Consider the following 21,089-nt stretch of genomic DNA (forward strand, 5'->3'; position numbering starts at 1 on the left):
GTTAGAAAGCTGTTTACTGTCATAGCATTTATATAATAAACATGTTTGCCATTCTATTGCAATTTATTTAGTAGGTATACCTTCTATTGACTACATTTATTGATAATTCAGTCAGCTGAAGGTATACCTACTACATAAATTATAAAAGAAGGGTCAAAAATAAAATAAATGAAATAAAATAAGAAGGTGTAGGTGGGCAATTTTGGACTGTTCCTTAAGACTATTGGTTTTCTACCAATAGTTCATGTTACAATGTTTTTCTCTCTTGTTGGCAGGTGGAATGGATACAGCAGCAGGTGGTTAAGAGGAGGATAAAAAGGGATTATAAAGCCAGTGCTCCTCAATCCATTTACTTTAATGACCCCAAGTGGACAAGCATGTGGTACATAGTAAGTATGCAAATGAAAGCCTTTTCTTTTTGAGAGCTCTTTGGATGTTTTTTTCCAAGACACCCTCTTGTCTGTCTGAGTGCCAGTTAAAAAGCTGTAATGCAAATGTAATGGTAAGTGCTTTCAAAATAGGCAGACATTCATTATTTTGAACCTAATAATAATCATTAACTGGTGCTAGACATTAAAACGTCAAAATATGGTATGCCATTGAAAAAGTACTACAACCAAAGCCCCTTTTAGAAAGGGTAACCTGGACAAGACAATTGATGACTGTTTTATTGGAGTAGGGGAAAACTGTTGCTCTTACAATACCAACATTATTTATTTTGGCCTGGTAATTATTTGTTCTTTGCAATGCTTACAGACTAATTGCTGTTCCTGCTGCCTTTTTTCATGTTTCATTGGTACAATAATGATAAAACTTTTTTTTTGCATTGCCTGCTGTAATTGTGGTTACTGTTGTGAAGCTTTCTGTTCTAAACATTATTTTTTAAATGTGGTGTGCACGATACTGTATATATACACTGAAAGTTTATATACATGCTCATTTCAATTGTAGCTATTATCAGTACAGATTGGGAGTCTCTTCAATAACTGTTTATTCAGATACAAAAAAGGTCCTGATATAATGAAGTGTTTATTATAATACAAATATATAATTATAATGTAGTTTTTGACCTAGGCCTGCTGTGACAATTGCTGAGAATAAAATGGGAAAGGTAAAGTTCATTTGCTGGTTTTGTTTTATACTGTTAAGCCAAATAGAGTTAAATGTTACCTTTAATGTATTTCCATAAAAAGTAATTATTTTTCATAACTGCTATTTCATAACTCAAATGTGGGTTTTTTCTAGGAATTGTTCAATGATTATCTTACTTACAGAACATTGACGAGAAAAAGCAAGTTTAATTTTAAAATTAACAAACAACTTCCTTTTCCCAATGAGAGTTTGAACTTTCTGAGCAAATAATTCGTAAACGTGGAATAGTCTGGAAAGTAGCCACAAAAGAGATGTAAAATCAGAAAACAAGATTTTCTGCCAGCCATGACAGAATGATGAGTCATAATGAGGCAACATCCTCCTGTTTTCTAAGAAAGTTATACTTTAAAGCAGTGAAGATACTAAATGTCCTGTACAGTTTTGAAGTCATGTTATGTTTTTTTCTCAAACTGCTTAAATATTTTAAAATTAACTACACATTTATTTAGGATTAAGCTTTTACATTTAGAGGAACACATTTAACAGTTACTGAGGAACTTTTTAAGTGTTTATTAAAATGGGTTTAATCAAAGTAGTCTTTTATCTTAGCTTCTAGTGGATCATACATTTTTGCTTGGATAACAATCCTTGCTCACTATACAATGCGGTTTTAGTTAAGCTTTGAAGTGAATGTATTTATGAAGTTATCCCATCTAGTCTGTTTATTAGTTTGTAACAAGTTGATTGAAGGATCTCATCTAGATGTTTCTTGAAAGAAGCCAGGGCATTGACTTCAACAACATGGCTGGGCAGCTTGCTCCATACTCCTACAACCATTTAGGTTTGGGGGCATTTTTAGTACTTGGTTTTAAAAAACTCTTGTCTGTGTTACCCTCATTTATGAAGAAATTGTCTGTAAAATAGTATTATAATAAATATATTGTAGCACATTGGTACCAACACATGGTTTAGTAAGCAATTTAATATATAGCGTATGCTAACAAATGGACTCTGGATTTAAACTGTCGTCTCAAGAACATCACTGAAATGCACAGCCCCAGCAAGCACCCGAAGTGGCTCCACAGCCAAAACGTTGTGTTTTCTTTCTTCTCTTTTCAGCACGGAATAAACCTTTAAATTATTCCTCTATAGAACATGTATATTCCCAGAGTTCACAGCATTTGCCACTCATTAGCCACAAAATGTGCAGATCCTGGAAGTGGATTTGAGAGGATATGAGAATATCCACAATCCTGACGGGTCAGAAATAGACCTTTTGAGTCATATGTTTCTTATAAAGAACTATACCGAGTGAAATCCTGATGTTATATCACATAAAATATGATAAACATATGATAGAAATTAAGTGGAGGGGAACATAAACATACAGTTTTAGCTATCCATAGTGTTAAATCTTCACACCCAGTGTCTTAATATTAATGAATCTGGGCAAAAGTCTTTTGATACCTGAAAAGCATCCAAATGTATGTTTTGGTGCCCTGTGTATGAAAGGGTTGTTCACTGCTTTATTACGTTAAATACATGATGTATGTTAACCTATATTTATCTTTCCCTTTTTCTTTTTCAAGTGTTTTGATAACCACTCTCGCACATGATAGTTATGGTTTTCTAAATCAAGATGATTTCCACACCTGTGGTATGAATGCTTTAGAAATGTTTTTGTCAAAATAGTAGTAAACACAGCTGCTATATGTGTGACTTCACTTTGTAGCTTTTTTCAGTAAGTATATCTGTGTTAAGTGTTTACATATTTGTTTATTTTGTCATATGGACAAGAAAATGCTGAGAGTGGCTATAGGAAAATGTTTTAAGTATATCTATAATGCAGATTTGAATCTGCAATTATCCCCAGGCAGTATGTTACCTTCTGCTTAACACTTGTTTCTTACTTTCCAAGGTAATTTTATATCAGAACGAATCAAAATAATGTTAAGGAAACTGTTTTACTGTGTTGTGTAAGAGCAGGGTTTTGTTGTGTCAACTTAAGAAAATAAAATTCTGAGTTAAAAATAGTCTTTTGTAGTTGTAAGCGTACAGTATTAGTTGGTTCCTGTTTCTTAGTAAATTCAAATGGGACAGACCAAATGCAAAGTAAATATAATTAATGGCTTATTTCAACATTGCAGGTGGGAGTGTGAGGGGGTTTTGGAGGCTATACAAGGAACTTTGATCGTTTTGGTACGATACACTTACCTAGTCACTGGCTTTAAGGTTATGATTTCTTAATGCCTAGAGGTGTTTTATTGGACAAACATATTCTTTTGGGAACCTAGGTGCCTACATCAGGGCTGGAGTCTAATATATCGGAGCTTTTTAAGGGAATCCACTTCTGCAATTCCAGCTCTGCTACGGAGAAAAATATAAGACAAGAAAGAAAAGAGAATTAAAGGGAAATTACATCCTGGGAAAGGGACAGAGCCATCTCTTAGCACAAAAACTGCAGTGTTTCTAGTGAACTTCCAGTGGCCTCAGAAGATGCAACAAAGTCAAAAGATTTGCTTTGATAATGTACTCAGCGGAGGGGCCTTGATGAATGCACTTCTCAAAGAGGTAATGACTGCATTTTTGCCTGGAAGGGAACAAGCAGTCTATAATGTTACTTAAGAGCCTAGAGTTGCCTTGCCGGGCACTTCTGTGAAAAGAGAGAATAAGGTCATGCTAGCTGGGCTTTGCATTATAAAACAGAGAAACAATATTGTTCTTCCTTCTAAAAATTGTCCCTAATTTAATATGAATATAGCTTGATTTATACAAACAAGTACCCATTGTTTTCTTACCAATTCTAAGACTACTCACAGTATAAAACATACATTACATGTAAGTATAGTTACCGGGAATAATCATGTGTGGAATAAGATCAAATAAAATGTACTAGACTAAAATTGTAAAAGAAATAAGAGACAATCACAATCCTTTTTTGGATGGCCCACCAAGAACAAACTCCTGGTTATCAGTGGAGGATTACTGTAAATAGCAAATAGTCTGTATAGTTTCTAGCCCTTTAAGTAGTTAACAATATAAAAAAGGAACATTGAGATTGTATTAATATCTTTATACCAGGTTATCTGTAGCTAAAACTGCCATTCAGAAAATAAATAATCAGTTGATATCCATTTTATTACACTGCTCATTATTTTGTGAATGTGGTAGGTGGCGGCACAAACACGACAATGACTTGAATCCAGGGTATGATGTTGTTGTGCCCGCAATAAACCTCTTTTAACTTGACAAAAAACATCTGTTTTAACTTGTTACTTTTCCAGTTCACAACAATGTCAAGACATTGTTGAGACAAAACGGAATAACTGTTTTCAACACAAGGAAAAGCATAGCAAATTGGCAAATTCTGAAATTGTGGTATTAAAGTATAGAAGTACCTGGAATTATTTGTCAGTCTGCACAAACTGAGTATGTTTCCATTGCAGTGGTTGACATAGTGTGAAAAATATAAAAAATTGAAGTACAGACACCTGGGTTGAGTGTGATTTCATTTCCCTTCCATCAGGGTTATAAACTAAGCCACTTCCAGATGAGGTGCTGAAAAGTAATATTTTGTTCCTGTTGCTGTTTTGTAGCCATTAAACACTGCAATATCAGGTAGTTTGGAATATACATTTTTTTAGGTTGTTTTTCTGAACTTTTTCAGACTTGTACTCAGTATCACTGAGATTTTCTTTTACTATTTTAAGATTGGGCTTTTTAATAACTCACATAAAATAACTTACCAAAACCAATGAAAATAATTACTGAGACGTATATTTACAATATTTTCGGTGTATCAAGTTGCTTTATAATACTGGCAGTCGCAAGTTAAAATTTCCAGGACGTACAATATTACTAGGAGACATTATAACTAGGAGTCTACCAAATGCCTGATATACAATTCTGTCCATACCACTCAAAGGGTAGCTGTGTCTTACAAGTTGTGCTATGTGGAAAAAGTGTTTTGGGTCATGGAGTTGTATATTCGAAAATAGGATAGATGGTTTTGGGGGGGAACTGGACCACTAACCAGCAACGTCAAGCGTAAATCAAGATATACCCTGGACACGCATTGATACAGACACTCACATCAGGGCCAGTTTTCCCAGCAGCCAGTTAACCTACTAGTATGTCTTTGGACTGTGGGAGGTAATCGAAGCACCCAGAAAAAACCTACACAAACACAATGCTGATAGCAGCCTGGGAGTTGAACCCAGGGCCCCAGCATTAGGAAGCAGCAATGCTCACCACTGTGTCACTGTGCTGCTCTTCACATTTAAAAATGTGATTTATATGCCATATTTACAAATGACATTTGTCCTGTTTCTTTTTTCAAGAATCATTTGACATGTAGTCAAATGCATAATCTGCTCTGATTTTTAAGGCATTTTATTTTTCTTGCTGTGCTCAAAATAAAATTGCATTTAATTATAAGATATTTGCATTTTCATTCAGTGTAATTATAAAATGGTTCTGTAACTGCGAAGGGAACATGAGGTGTCATAAAAGAAGGTTAAATATCAAATCTGTTGTATGTAAAGTATCACAGTTAAAAGAAAGAAACATGATATTCTTCTATTGTAAGCAAATGCCTTGTGATGCATGAGGTTCTGGTTATTATTTTGAAAAGATTTTGAGGGGGAAATCCCGAAGCAAATCATCACTCAGTGTGCTTTAATTAAATGGTAGCAGAATGCTCAGCTATATTCTTTTAAGTCAGCTGCAAGGTAAATATGATTTTGGAAGGCATCTTACACACTTGCTCATTTTGTCACAATGGTTTTATGAGTTAGAAGTGGACAATAGAAACTGAAGCAAATTAAATGTTTTTTTTTAATAGTTACTCATTAACTTCTAGAGATTTGTTTTTTTCCCCTCTATTTTAGTTTCTTTAGTTTCTAGAAGTTAGGACCACCAAATATTTTTGTTATATCCCTACCCAATTTGAGATCTTTATTGGTATCTTTATTTGTATCTTTACACCTGGGCTTAAAACCATGATAGCTGAACCCATGTGGAGAGAGAGAAAAAGCAGAGACTCCTGTAACCCATTGAGCCATTGATTTGAGGTTCTAAAGTGTCATACAGGAGTTTCAGTGGCATGCCACTCACCAACGTCTTCAGTGAGTGAGAGTCTACAGCCACCTGGGAAATCTGAGTAGTTACGATTTCATTAGGGGCAGTAACGGTCCTGGCTGAGTTATCCCAACTCTGTATCTGGTGATGCTGAGCTAAATACTGCAGGCTCATAGCAAGACAGAGATTGGTGTTGTACACCAATTTGAAGTCGGTCAGGCAGTGTAGTCCAATACATTTTTTGTGGTAATGCTAAGCCGATTTCACTTGGAGAATTTGGTCACAATCAGCTGATGATAGAATGAAGACTGAAATGGACATTATGTGGACTATAGAAGTCATCATGTGTTCTAAGCATCAAAAATGAATGTTTTACATCTGTTTTTCCTAACTAAATGGACAACACAAAATAATTATAAGGTGTTACTTGCATTCATTTGGTTACTGCTTTATGTTGAAGCATTTCTTTCTGTTTTGTGATCCAAAATTGTATCATCCTTTTTTAAAACATACAGAAGATTTAACGTGTTAGTGAACTCTTTATGAACAGTGGTCATAGTATGTTCTAATGCATTTACTTTTTTTGTTATAACACTGCCATATGTTAATATTTTTGTCATGTTTTGTTATTGATGTGCAAACTGTCTTTTTTTCTGTAGCATTGCAGTGATGATATCCACAACTGTCAATCTGATATGAACATTGTGGGAGCCTGGAAGAGGGGCTACACTGGAAAAGATGTTGTGGTTACCATATTGGATGATGGCATTGAAAGAAATCACCCGGATCTCATACAGAATTATGTAAGCTTCTCTTTTTTACTGAAACCCTTCAGTGCTTCTTATCCTACCTAGGATATGTATAGGTTACTCAAATAAACTGTTTAGGGGCCTATACTCCGATTATGAAAGCTGTTTTTAAATTTTAAACACTTTCACAACTTTATATTTAAATTACCTACAATCAGAACCATACAATGGAATAGTTCTGTTTAATTATGGAGACCTAACAAGCACTAAATTATGTATGATATACAGTGTAAATTATTTACATTCTTAGTATTCCGAAAGCTATCAGAAATCCATACCTAATGACAATTGTATCAAAACAGTCTAGAGTCCATGAATGCATCTTTAACTTATTTTACATCTATTGCTTCCTTGCATCAAACCAAAGCTGTAACGCCAAATGTTTCGGCATTTTTTTCTGATGGTTTTGAATATGACGGTGAAACTTTTTTTTACATTAACTGCCCTTTATGCTAACTTAGTGTTAATACGTTGTCATGTGAAAATTCAATGCTTGCTGATTCAGCAGTTTTCTGAGGGTATAAGCCAGTTTGTAGCCTGCAGGTTTACAAGTAGTGCACTCCATTATTTGCTGAAGCCTTTTGAGTTCTACATTTGTGTTTATGCTATTTCAATAAATATCTTTGTTACAAACTATGGGGTAATAATTACTAAATAAGAAATATTAGTCTTTGTCTGATCAAATCAGTATCAGTATCAGTTTCTGACACCAGCTTTATGCAATTGTATAGTCAGTGTTTGTCAGGGAAAATTGAGAACAACCTGGCATGTGTTCTTTTTTTTCTCCTGCGCAGCATGGAAATAACATAATTATAAGACAGAAAGCTTAAAAGGGACAGGAAATATTAATTTTTAATAACACATACAAATACACATTTCCCAGAAATTCAAAACTCTATCTGGCATCTCAGACTCAAATAAAGCATAAATAAAAAAGGGAACTAGTTTCTTATACAAATATCCTTTTCAGGTCTTAATCTCTCTCTAAAATGGATGCTAAAAATGGGAACTGATTTCCCCATAAAACAATGGCTCACTGAACAATAACAATTTTAGTTTCGCTTGATGAGTAACACAAATAAGAAATCAATACCAAAATATAAGACAACACGTCTTCTTTTGGTAAGACCTAGAATCCAGTTCTCTTAGTGCTCAAATTGCCGTAATAGATTCTGGTCAATTAGTATGTTGAAGAGAATTCTCTCTTACAGCAGTTTCTTCTCTCTCCAGGCTTTGCCTGCTCTCTTCTTTCCTCTCCATTTCTGTACTTTTATTCTGTCCTCCCTATAAATGATCTGAAAGCATTGAAGATTTATACCACTAAAGTGTATGGTAACTGTTTGGTCACTGGGATTTTTGGCGTTTGTGAGTGCCTGTAGTGAGACAATCAAATTAAAGACAGCTATGTAAACCTTCAAAGAATACCTATTATTTTATATAGAAGTATAGGGTAAATACCAACACTATGAACCCAACCATGTAGCATTTATTTGTTGTTGTCATTGTTATTGTACATTGCTACAAAGCACTTTTCTGTAACTTGTCATGATGCCTTGCTATTTTTGCTCTTTATGTCTTCAATATATTTGGCTACATTTAAAATACATTGTATGCATGCACATGGTATGTATACAGTAAATTGTAATTAAAACAAAACATTCAAAAGTAGCTAAACCTCAGCAACATTTGTGGAGTTTTTTCAAAACAAAGCATTTCAAAAGCAGTACCTGGTGATGGAGCCACACTGACCATACCTCTTCTTAGTCCTAGATGAGTTCCATCTGGCTGGGAAAACGGCAATAGTTTTATTTAAAATTAGGCTCTGTACACATGGACTGTAACTGCCTAATTATATTTGGAGCTGTCAACAAGTTCAAATGTGCTTTTCAGCTTAAAGCTGTATTAACTCATATCTTTAAAATAAATAGAAAGCTTTTAGCTTCTACTTTTATAGCTTGGATGACTCACAATAAAGCAGAATTTACAAACTAAAGCTCATCACTGTAAATTTAATAGGGTGGTCCTGCTGTTTGTTGCAGCAATAGCAGACGACAATGATTATGGCAATCTGAGTACAAGAGGTGTTCATTCTTTTTAGAAAATCCGTGTCTATGATGATATATTATTTTTTTCTATGGTAAATGAGAAAAATAATTCACACTCAAATAAAAACTCAGATTGAAAATCTGAACACGTTGGATGTGTATGGATTACAAACCAAGAGTTTTCTTACAGCAGATTGTGTAATCATTTCATGATCCTTGAGTGTGATCCATCAATGTAACCCGACATTTCTTTTCCATGTTGCAGGATACACAGGCCAGCTATGATGTAAATGGCAATGACCTCGACCCAATGCCTCGATATGATGCCAGCAATGAGAACAAGTAAGACAAAGACCAAAGAAACATTTGTGTCTGTGTATGATCTTTAACACGGTTTCCTTGGAAACACTAAAATATCCAGATACTGCTTTCAAGGTTTTACGTCATTTAGAGTACTGTAAGTTGTTAGATTTAGATTAATATTTGCCTCAAGGTCGTATTGTGCATTTGAGCTGTTGACTCCTGAATTCAGGTTAAATCTCATAAGTGCTGCCCTTTGATTGCATGACATTTTGTGCATTTATTAGTCTAAAATGAATTCATATATGAAAATAAATCCTAAATCATGAAGAAAGACAACACACAAACATTATTTTAACTTGGGCAAGTGATCGTGCCAGTAACCAAAAATATTTTATTTTTCAACACCAGTGTGGTTTGAAACAGTATATGTCCAAGGGCACATACCCTATGTGTTGTATCACCCTCTATGACGTGTGTCTGATCAGTATAACATTTTGACCTAGGATTGTATGAAAGGGTGGCAGGAGACAATTCTTTGCTGCGAAATTACACCAATAGTCTTGCCTATTGTTGCCCATGAATTATTCTTCTTGATGACTTGTTCATGACCTTGATTGTTAATGTTTCCACTGTTTCCGTCTCATATTGTTGAGCTGTTTATGAGACATTTCAATGTTTTTCCAAAATTGTGCCAGAGAGGACAATTATTGTATACATTATATTTGTTATATATTATAAAAATGTTATATCTATCTTCATAATAATAATAATTAAATATTACATAAATGAATGTCCACTCTAATATGCTGAGACCCCTTTGGTTAATTATTTTATAGTGATGTTTTCTTTGCAAGTCAGGAAATGTCCATAGTCTAAATTATTACCTCTTACGTTGATTTGCTATGTAATCACAAGAAACTGAAGGATCTGAACTGCTTATGTATTAGTTGTTTTTATTCCATTAGTTAGATTGATATTCTGCCATGAATAAGTACTTAGGTTAGTTTACCTCTCTGTGTATTTGTAGTCCTTGTACTATTGTAAGTCATTGCCATTTTGTCTGTTACAGTACTTTTAACAAATTGCAGGCTTATCTCATATTCTGGCACATCAAGCTGTAGTATCAATTTGTTTCTTAAAGTGAAACTCAGGTTGTGAGAAAATGACTGCAGTAAATTAACATGAATCTATAACCTTTACACTGGTTTGGTACCTACCCTTAAAAGGAATGGTTTCTTTCCATTTTGAAAGTCACAACAATTTAGATTTTAAACTTATAGATTTGTAAAAAATTCTGAAGAAAACATGGAATTTAATTTGCATCTGTTTAGGAGATCTGTGACTCAAAGTTATGTTCAAATTCCATTTAATTTTTTTTTCTCTGTAGCTAGCTTTCAGAACACGTCATCTGCTCTTGGCTTTCAGGAGACTTAAAAAAACAACTTGCTAAGTATGTTTTAGCTCTTTCAGCAATCTTAGAATTTTTGTACCATATATCATTTAATTTCTTCCTTTGACTCTGTGTATGTTAAGAGAGAGCTTTCTTATGTTAATTGTATGTAAAAAATGCTCTGGAAATGTGCATGTTTATGCACACAATTGTCACGCCTTAGTTTTTGGTGTGTAACTACTATGACATGCAGAAAATGAGCCAGAAATTGCGGTTGGCCTTCTTCCACTTGGCAAAAAAGACTATGATACAAGCCTGCACTAAAATTTTGGCATATAATCCCTGAAGACATTAGTCAGCTGTGAATGAAGCTGTTATTACTATGCAAGGCATCTAGTTTCTTTTAAAGTGGTTTATCACATGGTAAATCTTTTCTGTTTTTTTTATTCTGCTGATACCTGTACACTGTTCCAAGAGTTCTGTCAGGATGTGTGTAGGAAGATTGGCCCAAAGACCAGGACAAGTGTAGGATCAGTCTTCTAATTCGTTAAATCTTCAGTATTTATAAAAGTAGGAATCATAGTGCAAAAACTATGATAGAATGGACAGATGTCTTTTCTTGTCTTAAGAAATTAATATGCCCATTGTTACCGCTTCTTTGTTTTGTGAAGCTCCAGTTTTTTATTGTTTTTTAGTTTAAGTTGTATCTGAATTTTATTTTGTTATAACTAATACTAAGGTAGAGTGTTCACAAAAGAATTTCAATTAATGAGGTATGAGCCTGAGTGTTCTGCCAAAGAATGGAAATAAATGGCTTTATTATAGTTACGGTATATCTTCCAGTCTTTCAAGTGCTTGTGGGTTTCTTTTGTGGAAAATTGTAGGCATGTTCTTCCTACAGCAGCAGAAATAAACCTAAAAGAAATAAAGTTTTACTGTTAAAGTTTTTTGTTTAGAGCTGTACAGTATTTATTCTGTACTCTTCAACTGAGGCACTACGAAACATTTGCAGCTTTTAATTTATATGAAAATTTGTCTTTATTTAGTCAAAAGAAAAATGTGTACTGTACCACTTGTAACAATTTAACATATTACAGTATTTTTAGTTCTGCATCATTCTTCTTTAGATTTACAGTGTCTTGCAAATGTATTCATGCCCTTGCACAATTTCCCATGTTGTTGCTTTGTCCATGTTGAAAGACAAAAGTAATGATGGCATAAACATTCAAACCCATTGCTGTGGAAACCTAAATTAAAGTTCACCTTATTAAGCCATACAGTTAATTGAGTGGCCTCTGTGTGCAGTTAAAGTGGTTCACACAATTCCAGAATAAATACGCTTATCTCTGTAAAGTCTCTCAGTTGTATGAATGCACAGATCAAGAGGAGAGTTTAAAAATGAGGATCTCTTTGAGCTTGGTGAAGTCAATCATTAATGATTAATCAAGAAGTGGAAGGCACCCAGACACAACCTAAATCAGGTTGTACTTATAAATGGAGCAGCATGGCAAGGAGGAACTGGTTAAGGATGGCACCCTAATGTTTCATCATTTTTTTTTAACTTTACAAGCATTCTGAGACATATTTAGGTATATGTGGAACATAAACACTGATTATTTTCATTATTTATGTATCATGCTTTCCAGTAACATGCGGCAGTCGTTTGTACATAGGTTTGTGGGACTATGTAACAAGCTATCCAGTTGCGTTGCTGAAGTCTTTACTCTGGTTCATTTCAAGAATAAGATTATTGGATCGATTAGTTACTAACTACCAAATAGATTAGATGGACAACGTTTGCACTCCTCTGATCTGTAAGTTGTTTATAAGCTTAAAGTGATAAACAGAAGACTACCAGAAAATCCCAAGTTTATGCTCATGTTTACTGTATTTTGTAACTTCTTGGGGGAATTGGCTTGTCCTAGATTCAGTCTGAAATTCCTACAATGACCAGTATACTTCACAAAGGAAAGAGATGATTATCTTATTGTTTATATTTGTATATAATATTATTATGTTTATATTATGAATAATAATATTACAATATTATTATGTTTCACACAAACAAAGAATGTGTATCTAATGGGTGTGGTTGTTAAAACTACAAAATTAAAATCAGTACAATAAGGAAAGTACACTTGGGCATAGTTATGGGAAAATATAGAAGATGTCATTATAAATGCAGGTGCATTTTTGGATTGTTGAAAAACCAACAAATTAAAACAGTGTTGCCTCTCTGCGGAGAGGAATGCATTGACACTGCTGGTGTCAGTTCTGCAGATGTTCTGACTCTAATGGAAAAGGTGGTAAATCAAGTAATTCCACCTTAAATACTAATTGGATTAGGAAGGCCCTTCATATCTGCCAACTCTTTGCAAGTGACACAGATCACCCAAGGACACACTTGGAACCAGTATTTCCCTGACTACAATTTTCTTTTTGAACCTCAGCATTTAATTTAATTGAACATCTCTCTTTAAGTGATCCAGTCACAGAACAATTGCATAAGGTTTGGTGTTTTAATCTGCTCACCCAGCTCCTGAATAACATTTGAAGAGATTTATCTGTTGAATTAAAGCTTTTCTTCTTGTATCCCTATCAGAAATACCCAGATTGTAGAGTCTGGATTAAAACCTCCATTATTACTTCAAGCAGCTGAGCACATGGAGTTTATCATTCATCAGGTTTCTTGAGAAATCATCTGAAGCTCATGCAGAGACAGATAAAGGATCGGTTATCGTGATGAATGAATCTGCTGTTGGCAATAAAACCTTTTATGAATCGGCGGCACAGAAAATTGGTTTAAAATAGTAGAAAAGTGCAAGGTGATTCTACAGGTTGTGTTGAATGCTATATGTAAAAATTTAATTCCTTACAATTACTACAGATAATTATTACATACAAGTACGATAAACCCAGAGGCAATGGATAGCCTACATTTTTTTTTAAATAATCTTTTCACTTATTGAGCAGTAAGTTAAAAATAAGAAGCTGAATTTGTTATTAACTAGACCTGTATTATATATATGTATTTTTGTCATCTAAGTTTTTGGGAAGTTAGTGAGTGATGCCCACTTTCACATTTTTGTATTTGCTTTTGTCTTTTGAAATTCTAATTCAGGTTAGTAAACTTAGTACTTCTATTCCTGTAGTCATTAAGGATACTCACCATTTTATATTACTTGTACTGATGATATATTGTTATATGTCAATGGCATCTCTCAATTCTTGTGATGCCTTCTATTTTTAATAATTCTGGTGCATTATCAGTGTATAATATCTATAACTGAGAAAGCCGGCATACCTTGGAAAGCACCAGTGATCAAACACTTCTGATTCTTTGACATTGAGATTTACTCCACTTGACATGTCATCACAGTGAATGGTCTTAATAACATTTTTAAACAGGTGGTCACTAACTTGAACAGATGGACTCATTTCCCTAATTCTCTGCAAGCTTGTATCTTCATAAAAATTAGGATGCTTCCTAGCTGTCCTAGCATTCCTAGCATTTTAGTTCTCTGACTCCCAATTCCCCCCCTATGAAGCTACTGGTATAGACTGCATTCTAGAGTTTTGAAATTACTATATATATTAACTTATTAAGTTATCCTCTCTACAGCAATGTGAAAAGTCCACAGGAGGTCTGGCTTGGCCACATTTTCAATTTTATTTATAATGCTTTATCCCTGCATTGTCTGTTTTATCAACCCTGGCACTTCTGTATGTTGAGGAAAGTCTACTAACAACATATACAATTCACTTAATTTACACAGGGGTCTCTCTTTAATATTTTAAACTGTGTCTTGGCCCAATAATTACACAAAAAGGTTTAATCTCCGGAGAAGAAAAGACACACAATCATAAAGACATGGCATACCCATTTTCCTGTTATTCATAATTCATCGTTTTATTTCAGACAATTGTAATTCCTCTTTCACAGGCAATTGTCCTTTCTCTTTTTTATATTGAAGTGACAAAACAACTTTTTACATCTATCTTTAAAGAGAAAACCTCTCTAATTCCATCACAATGCAAGCTTCCAGGTTATTTTTTTCTTTCTGCTCTTGGAGCACGATGTTGTCTGAGTACGCAGTGCATGATCAGATATTATTTTTAGTTTCATTTTAGGGGTAAAGCAAGGGGAATGGCTTCTTATGTTGACTAAATAAATTAAATATTTCTCTATGAATAGGACACATTTGGCCTTCAAATATACTAATCCTAGTGTGATTCACTTAAAGCTTCATAGAGTGTATTTGGTCTCTCATAGATGGAATCATATTTTGTAAAGATAGAGCAGAAATAAAACTAGAAATTATCCATGGGATGGGTACTTTGGGCATATTTGTACACATTTGTAGAATGTATTCATAGGTTCTTGATTTCTGGAAATAGATATTCCTATTTGACACGCCCGGTTCACATTTAGGTCTCTGGTAGAATTCAGTTGAATTCTGTGACACCAGTTTGATCCCTAACAGCGGCAGACCTGCCTGCTTCAGTTAACAAAGTGGTGGTGTAGTTCTTCCCTCTTCTGGCATTAGTGGATCCTGTCCTGTCTTGATATTATTTGTTGGAAGTTCCAATTGCTCGTTTATGTGGGGCTAGTGGGGAGGGTGGAGGAGCCTTAAAGTTCTGCAGCTGATGCAGTCAAAGCCTTGAAACTTGTAGATTCCATTGTTGTAATAGTATTAGTAATACTAACTATATTTTAGGGCTCTTAGAAACTTGGAGGAGTTTACCACTGATGGGGTTTGTGTGGGACGGGGAATAGTTATTTTTATTTTTGTTTTGGATTTTCTTGTTACATTCTGATTAACTGCTACCTTCCAAATGGGCTAAATGTCTTGTTTGTAACCTTTCTTCTTGTCTTATGTGTCTCGCAATTTTTTTTTCCCACCAGATGAAATCGTTGTTCAAATGAAAAAACAAATGAAACCATGGCATAACACAGGAAAGCGATAACGGATTAAATCTGACCCTATCTGAAATCTACTGAAGGGTGATTGGTAATTTCAGATCACTTAGCCACCAGTAAGCAAACTAAAACAAGCTGAATGGCTTCCTCTCATTTTAACATTTCTTATGCAAATCATGGGGCTGACTCAACAGAATCTGCCATACATATTCAGTGTGTATAATTTATATATAAGCAGTTCAAAAACATGTTACTCTAGCAGATTGTGGTTTCCTGAAAAGACCCACAGTCTGCACTCAAGGCTACTAGATGTTTTCCTACAGGGAAAAAAACAATGTCTGATATTTTATGCTGAATGCCTTCAGATCACATGCGGTATCATACAGTGGTCAGATGAAGTGAGTGATTCCTGATTGCTTTAAATCTTGGTTTTCCCAGATGGTTTTAGCTTCCTGTTTTATTTCCAATGAGGAATGTTCAGCTTGCTGCTTCTTCTAACACACATTCCTTACTCCAGGCGTTTTGTTTTAAAATGTGAGGGTATTTTAGAATGTTTTGTATTACCTATTTTTTATGTGAAAGAGGTTAATCTTTTTTCACTAAACTTAAAATTAGGTGTCATTGAATTACTATACCTTGTAAAACAAAAAAGGTGAGGTATAATCATCTCAGCAGGAAACTATGAAGGAATTAAGAAGGAATTACTCGATGCAAGGGAGAGATCTGAACTGTGTTTCCTACTTTGTACATTGTAAAAAATAAGTATAATGAGTCCAACGTATCCTTTGGTTCAGGAGCCATTCTATGGATTTAAAATATGTCTTTGTGTTCAGTAGTAGCAGATCTACATGATCACGTTACAGAGGATCATAAATCACATTGATCTGTTGGGCATCATCTGTGACATACTGTATAAGACAAAATCAAATGTCTTTTTTCCCTTTTCTTTTATTTTTTGCATGGCATTACTTGATGTCAGCATATGTCCGTTACTGTTCACCCCCAAGTTAAACTGACCATATACCATTTCATTTCGTACTGAGGATTCCAGCTCTTCTTCAGTACTACAATCTGCATAAACTGTAATGAGCCTATACACAGTCGTTTACTCTTGTATTGACGAAATTCGTTAACTGCACCCTCTGACCAATTTACTGCCAAACGGTTATGAGACCGGTTGTGAGGCTAGGGTTTCGTCGTTTGATTCTCACTCAGTCCAACTAAATATGCTTTAAGGAAGTGTCTGGAATCATACAGACCACCTGAATTGGGTTCACCAGTGGAAAAGAGGTGTTGTTGAACTGTGCACTTAGCAGAAATGTCACCTCTGTGGTAGACTTTTAAACTGAAGCGTCTATGCATACTATTTCACGAACTAAAGGAACTTTTTTTCTACGGCACAGAGTGGGAATTGAACCTGCATAATTTGCTTCCAAGCAAAAGGGCCAACATTCCCTGATCTCTACTGCAGAAATAGTAAATATTTAACTCAGATCAACTGCCAGGTAAAACCTTGTCCTTGAACATACAAATTAAAGTGGATTCTGGCTATTCTGGGCCGAGGAGCTTTCGTGCTGTGCTGGCTGATTCACTGTCCCTGCTGGAACAGGACGTTCCAGCAAAACAGAGAAATATGTCCTGTGATCCAGTCTGCATGTTGACATTTTTAATGAATAGAATGTGTAAGGAAAAATGAAAAACAGCATCTGATAACTTTGGTCAGAGATTTTATTTTATTTAGTATGTGTAATATTTCTGTTTTATATTGTAAGTATTAATTTTATTTGACACTGCACAGGTTGTGTTTGCTCTCTTTTTATTGACTGTAAATTGAGCCTGTATCATCACCATTAGCTGTTAGTTTATATAAAAATCTAATAAAATCTAAACCTTAGCTTCTATAAAACTTTTTACCCTGTATATTCTGCATTCTGTGACTTTTCTCTAAATAAAATGTCTGTGACAGAACAAAATCAGACCTGCCAGTGGCAGTGGGGAAAGAAGCATTAAGAAACTGAAGAAATAGGCTCATATTCATAGAACTTTCTGTGTTTTCTTGATGCTCCTTAATATGTTGCTCCTACAGTGCTTTCTTTATTGTTGACCAATTGCCGCAATGTGTGTATTTCATTAGAAAACATTGAATCCTTGAAGTCCATTCTATTCAATATGATTGCACTGTAGTCTGCATTGTATACCAAAACCAGAGTACCTTATGCCACACAATACTTAATAGGATATGATTATCATACTCTTTTTCTTTCACAAGTATGTTTCTTTCTCATATCATCTGCGTTGATGTTTTCATTGATGTTCGCTTTAAAACAAAGGAATTCACTTTTAGAGTATACTCAATAACTTTTCTTGCATCTGAGAAGTCATTTTATGACATTTAGACTTTCTTAGTATTTATCTATTAAAACTGAATAGTAAAACATTCAAATAAAATATTAATATAATAAAATTGGAACTCTGATTCAAAGCAGGTTATTTTCTTGATTTAATATTATATGTTATTATATTATATTGATTGAATATAACAATGCAGAAGTAGAGGGGGGTATTTAACCAAGAAAGGTCCCTGAGACCTTAGTGTTATAACAAGGACATTCTCATTCAGACAGCAAAACTATTTTACAAGGTAAAAGTTGTTTTGTGTAGCATCTTTTATGCTGCATCATATTAAGGTGCTTTATAATAAAACATTTAAACAAAAGAGGCAGGCATACATAAATGAGAATGGTAACTTAAATAGAATTAAAAAATAGAGTATAAAATATAAAAGTGTGTTTATAAAATGAATGACCATTCCAGAGGCTTGGAGCGACAGAACAGATAGTACAGTCTTGCAGTGTTCAAAGAGGGAACTGAAAGAAGAGTCCAAAGAGAACAAACAACATGTGGAGGTTAACACTTCATCAATGTAATCAGCAGTCACACTGTTCAGACGTTAATAGTGAGCAGCAATACTTTAAATCTTATTCTGAAATGCACAGATCCCAGTAGGAAGCTAAACCAGTTGACACAAGCTCATGCATTTTGGTTTTTGTTTCAAATCTGGACAGCTGAGGTCTGAACATGCTGCAGCTTGTTGGGATACACCAGTAAGCACTGCGTTACAATAATCAAGGCTTTAAAAGACACAAGCATGCATTATCATTTCTGCATCAGAGATGTGTAGGAATCCATTCAAGAATTCAAAGTTGACAAAAACACACCACAGCACTGTGAACCTGAGCTTCCAATACAAGGCATGATCAGTGGTGGATGTTTTGCAAACACTGATGCTATAGCTGTGTGTTATGTTCAGACGTATAGTATCAGTTTCGCATTTTTGTATTTACTTTTATATGGTGAAAGATTTGAGTGGATTGTATGGCAGAAAGTTAGTAAATTAGGTGATTTTACCAGTGTTCAAGAAAATGTTAAACATTTTTTGCTTTTGAATGCGCTATGATTCCTGCTGTCTGAAACAGAACTTTTCTTACTCTACAAATTCACGTCAAGGATATGTAGGTAGCTGAGTAATGAAAAGAGTCAAATGTAAGAAATGCTTGTGTTTAGCTGTGCATGCCAATGAGTGAAAAGACTCTTCAGATATTTTTTCAATATGTAGTAGATTTTTTAAATTATTGTATTTGTGCATTTGTCTTCAGAAATAGTTCTGTCTCCCTGCAAAAACAAACAGCAATTTTTCAAACCGCCAAAGAATTTAAAAGTGCATTTTTCCAATAAAGTAAAAAAATGAGATCTAGATTGGACACATTTGTGTGGAAATAAATATTGTATGTCAGTAAATGGGTAGACAGCTGATAATGTGCTGGAGTAATTTTCAAAAATTGCTAACCACTTGTTGATCTTACTGTACAGAACTTATAATTGTACACATTTCAGTGAAGTTGGTCATCACTTTTGAGGTTCACTTTCTTTTGTTGAAATGGAACAAAAGAAAAGTCTAATTATAAACCATAGTTTTATTGTTGCTGTGCCATGGCTTACAGAGGCTAAAAGGAATGAAATCATGCTTACATGTTCACTTCTCAGTTCTGTCTGTGGCAAAATGTAGGAACTGTTCAGCATTCATATTCTCAGAAAACACTGGCGAACAATTGAGGCCACATTCCTTGGACCTTGTTTCGTAAAAGCAAGATGTCTTTCAAAGTGTTCAGAGAACTTTATCTAGGAGATTGTGACATTAGTGCTTTTAGGTGTCTGTTTGAAGGATGTAGCTGTGCTTTTGTCCTCTTTGGGGATCTTATCTTGCTGCCAGAAAACTCAGCTTCATTGGGATAGCTAACACTTGCAGTGAATTCAGTTGTACTGTGCTCATGTCATGTGTTTTCTTTTCTCTGGAGAATCAAAGTTTAAATGCCATCAGGATCCTCTGGGACATCTCTGATTGTCAAGGTTCTGCTCTTCGGAGGCAAAAGAACTCATAAGAGCCTGGAGTGTCATTCCCTGATGTCGAGCTTTGACTAGATCGATGTGACGTTGATGCAACACAGTTATTCCTGCAGTGGGTGTACATGCCTGGTGTTCAAACAATGACTTAAAGGGCACTCGCACAGCAAGTGTGCAATCTGATTTGTAAATTAAATGATTTTTGAAAGATTTAATTATTGAAATGTTGAAAATTAAAAATTAATTAATATGACAGTATTATGTACTGAAGCTAACAAATAAAATGTAGTTTCTCATAATTATATCCATATAATGTGAATGGTTTTCTTTACTGGAAAGTACATTGATTTTAATTGTATGTAAAACAATCTATATATACATACAGTGCAGGTAAACTTACATCAGGTATAGTCTAGACTTAACCTTATAACATGGCTATTATGTTATTCACCTGTATATGCAGGTGAGGTAAATGTATATAGTTTTATATGAGCGGTATAACATATGCCTTGATTAGCACAGACAGATAATCAATAATGTAGCCAAACAGATTCCAGAAGAGCTGTTTAAATAAAACATGAACTCTCCCAAAGAACATTTCTGTTTGTTTTACAGTTTCACTGTGGTCTGTTCTGCAGTTTAGCACTTTACCATCACCAAGGAAACTTTAATTATTAAACCGGTGAGAAAATGATTTTGTTTTTGTAGAGACAACAGAACACTTTTCAGAAGTCAGTAAAATCTACTGTCCATGTATGGATAGATTGGAAGGTGAAATTAATTGGAATGGTGTAGTTTCAAGCAAGGGAAAAGACGTTGGGAAACATGCCATAGATTTCAAGGAACCTTAAATGTCTGAACAAACAAACCACAGTCTCAGGCAAAGGGTTTAGTACATGTTAAGGAAAAGTGAGTGAAAGTTTATATCATTGCTTTTTAGGAGTACAGTAAAAAAGAACAAAAACCTTTTTCTGTTTTGCCTTAAAAGATATTTGAGCTGTTTAATCTTCTTGCAAGGCAGTATGGGATAGATGGCTGCTCTCACAAGT

The 21,089-nt window shown here is 34.5% G+C and overlaps 1 protein-coding gene across 2 annotated transcripts in view; it reads left to right on the plus strand.

The window, feature by feature from the left end:
• pcsk5b (proprotein convertase subtilisin/kexin type 5b) overlaps positions 1-21,089 on the plus strand; it is a 145,347-nt gene that overhangs the window by 28,087 nt on the left and 96,171 nt on the right. For both annotated transcript variants that reach the window (XM_088630139.1, XM_088630140.1), the window contains exons 3-5: positions 276-389; positions 6,831-6,974; positions 9,291-9,367. In XM_088630139.1, coding sequence (XP_088486265.1) covers positions 276-389; positions 6,831-6,974; positions 9,291-9,367 — 335 coding nt within the window. The remainder of the gene's footprint in view (positions 1-275; positions 390-6,830; positions 6,975-9,290; positions 9,368-21,089) is intronic.

This window comes from Lepisosteus platostomus, chromosome 4, assembly GCF_059453375.1.
Source record: "Lepisosteus platostomus isolate fLepPlt1 chromosome 4, fLepPlt1.hap1, whole genome shotgun sequence".
In the NCBI taxonomy this organism is placed as follows: domain Eukaryota; kingdom Metazoa; phylum Chordata; class Actinopteri; order Semionotiformes; family Lepisosteidae; genus Lepisosteus; species Lepisosteus platostomus.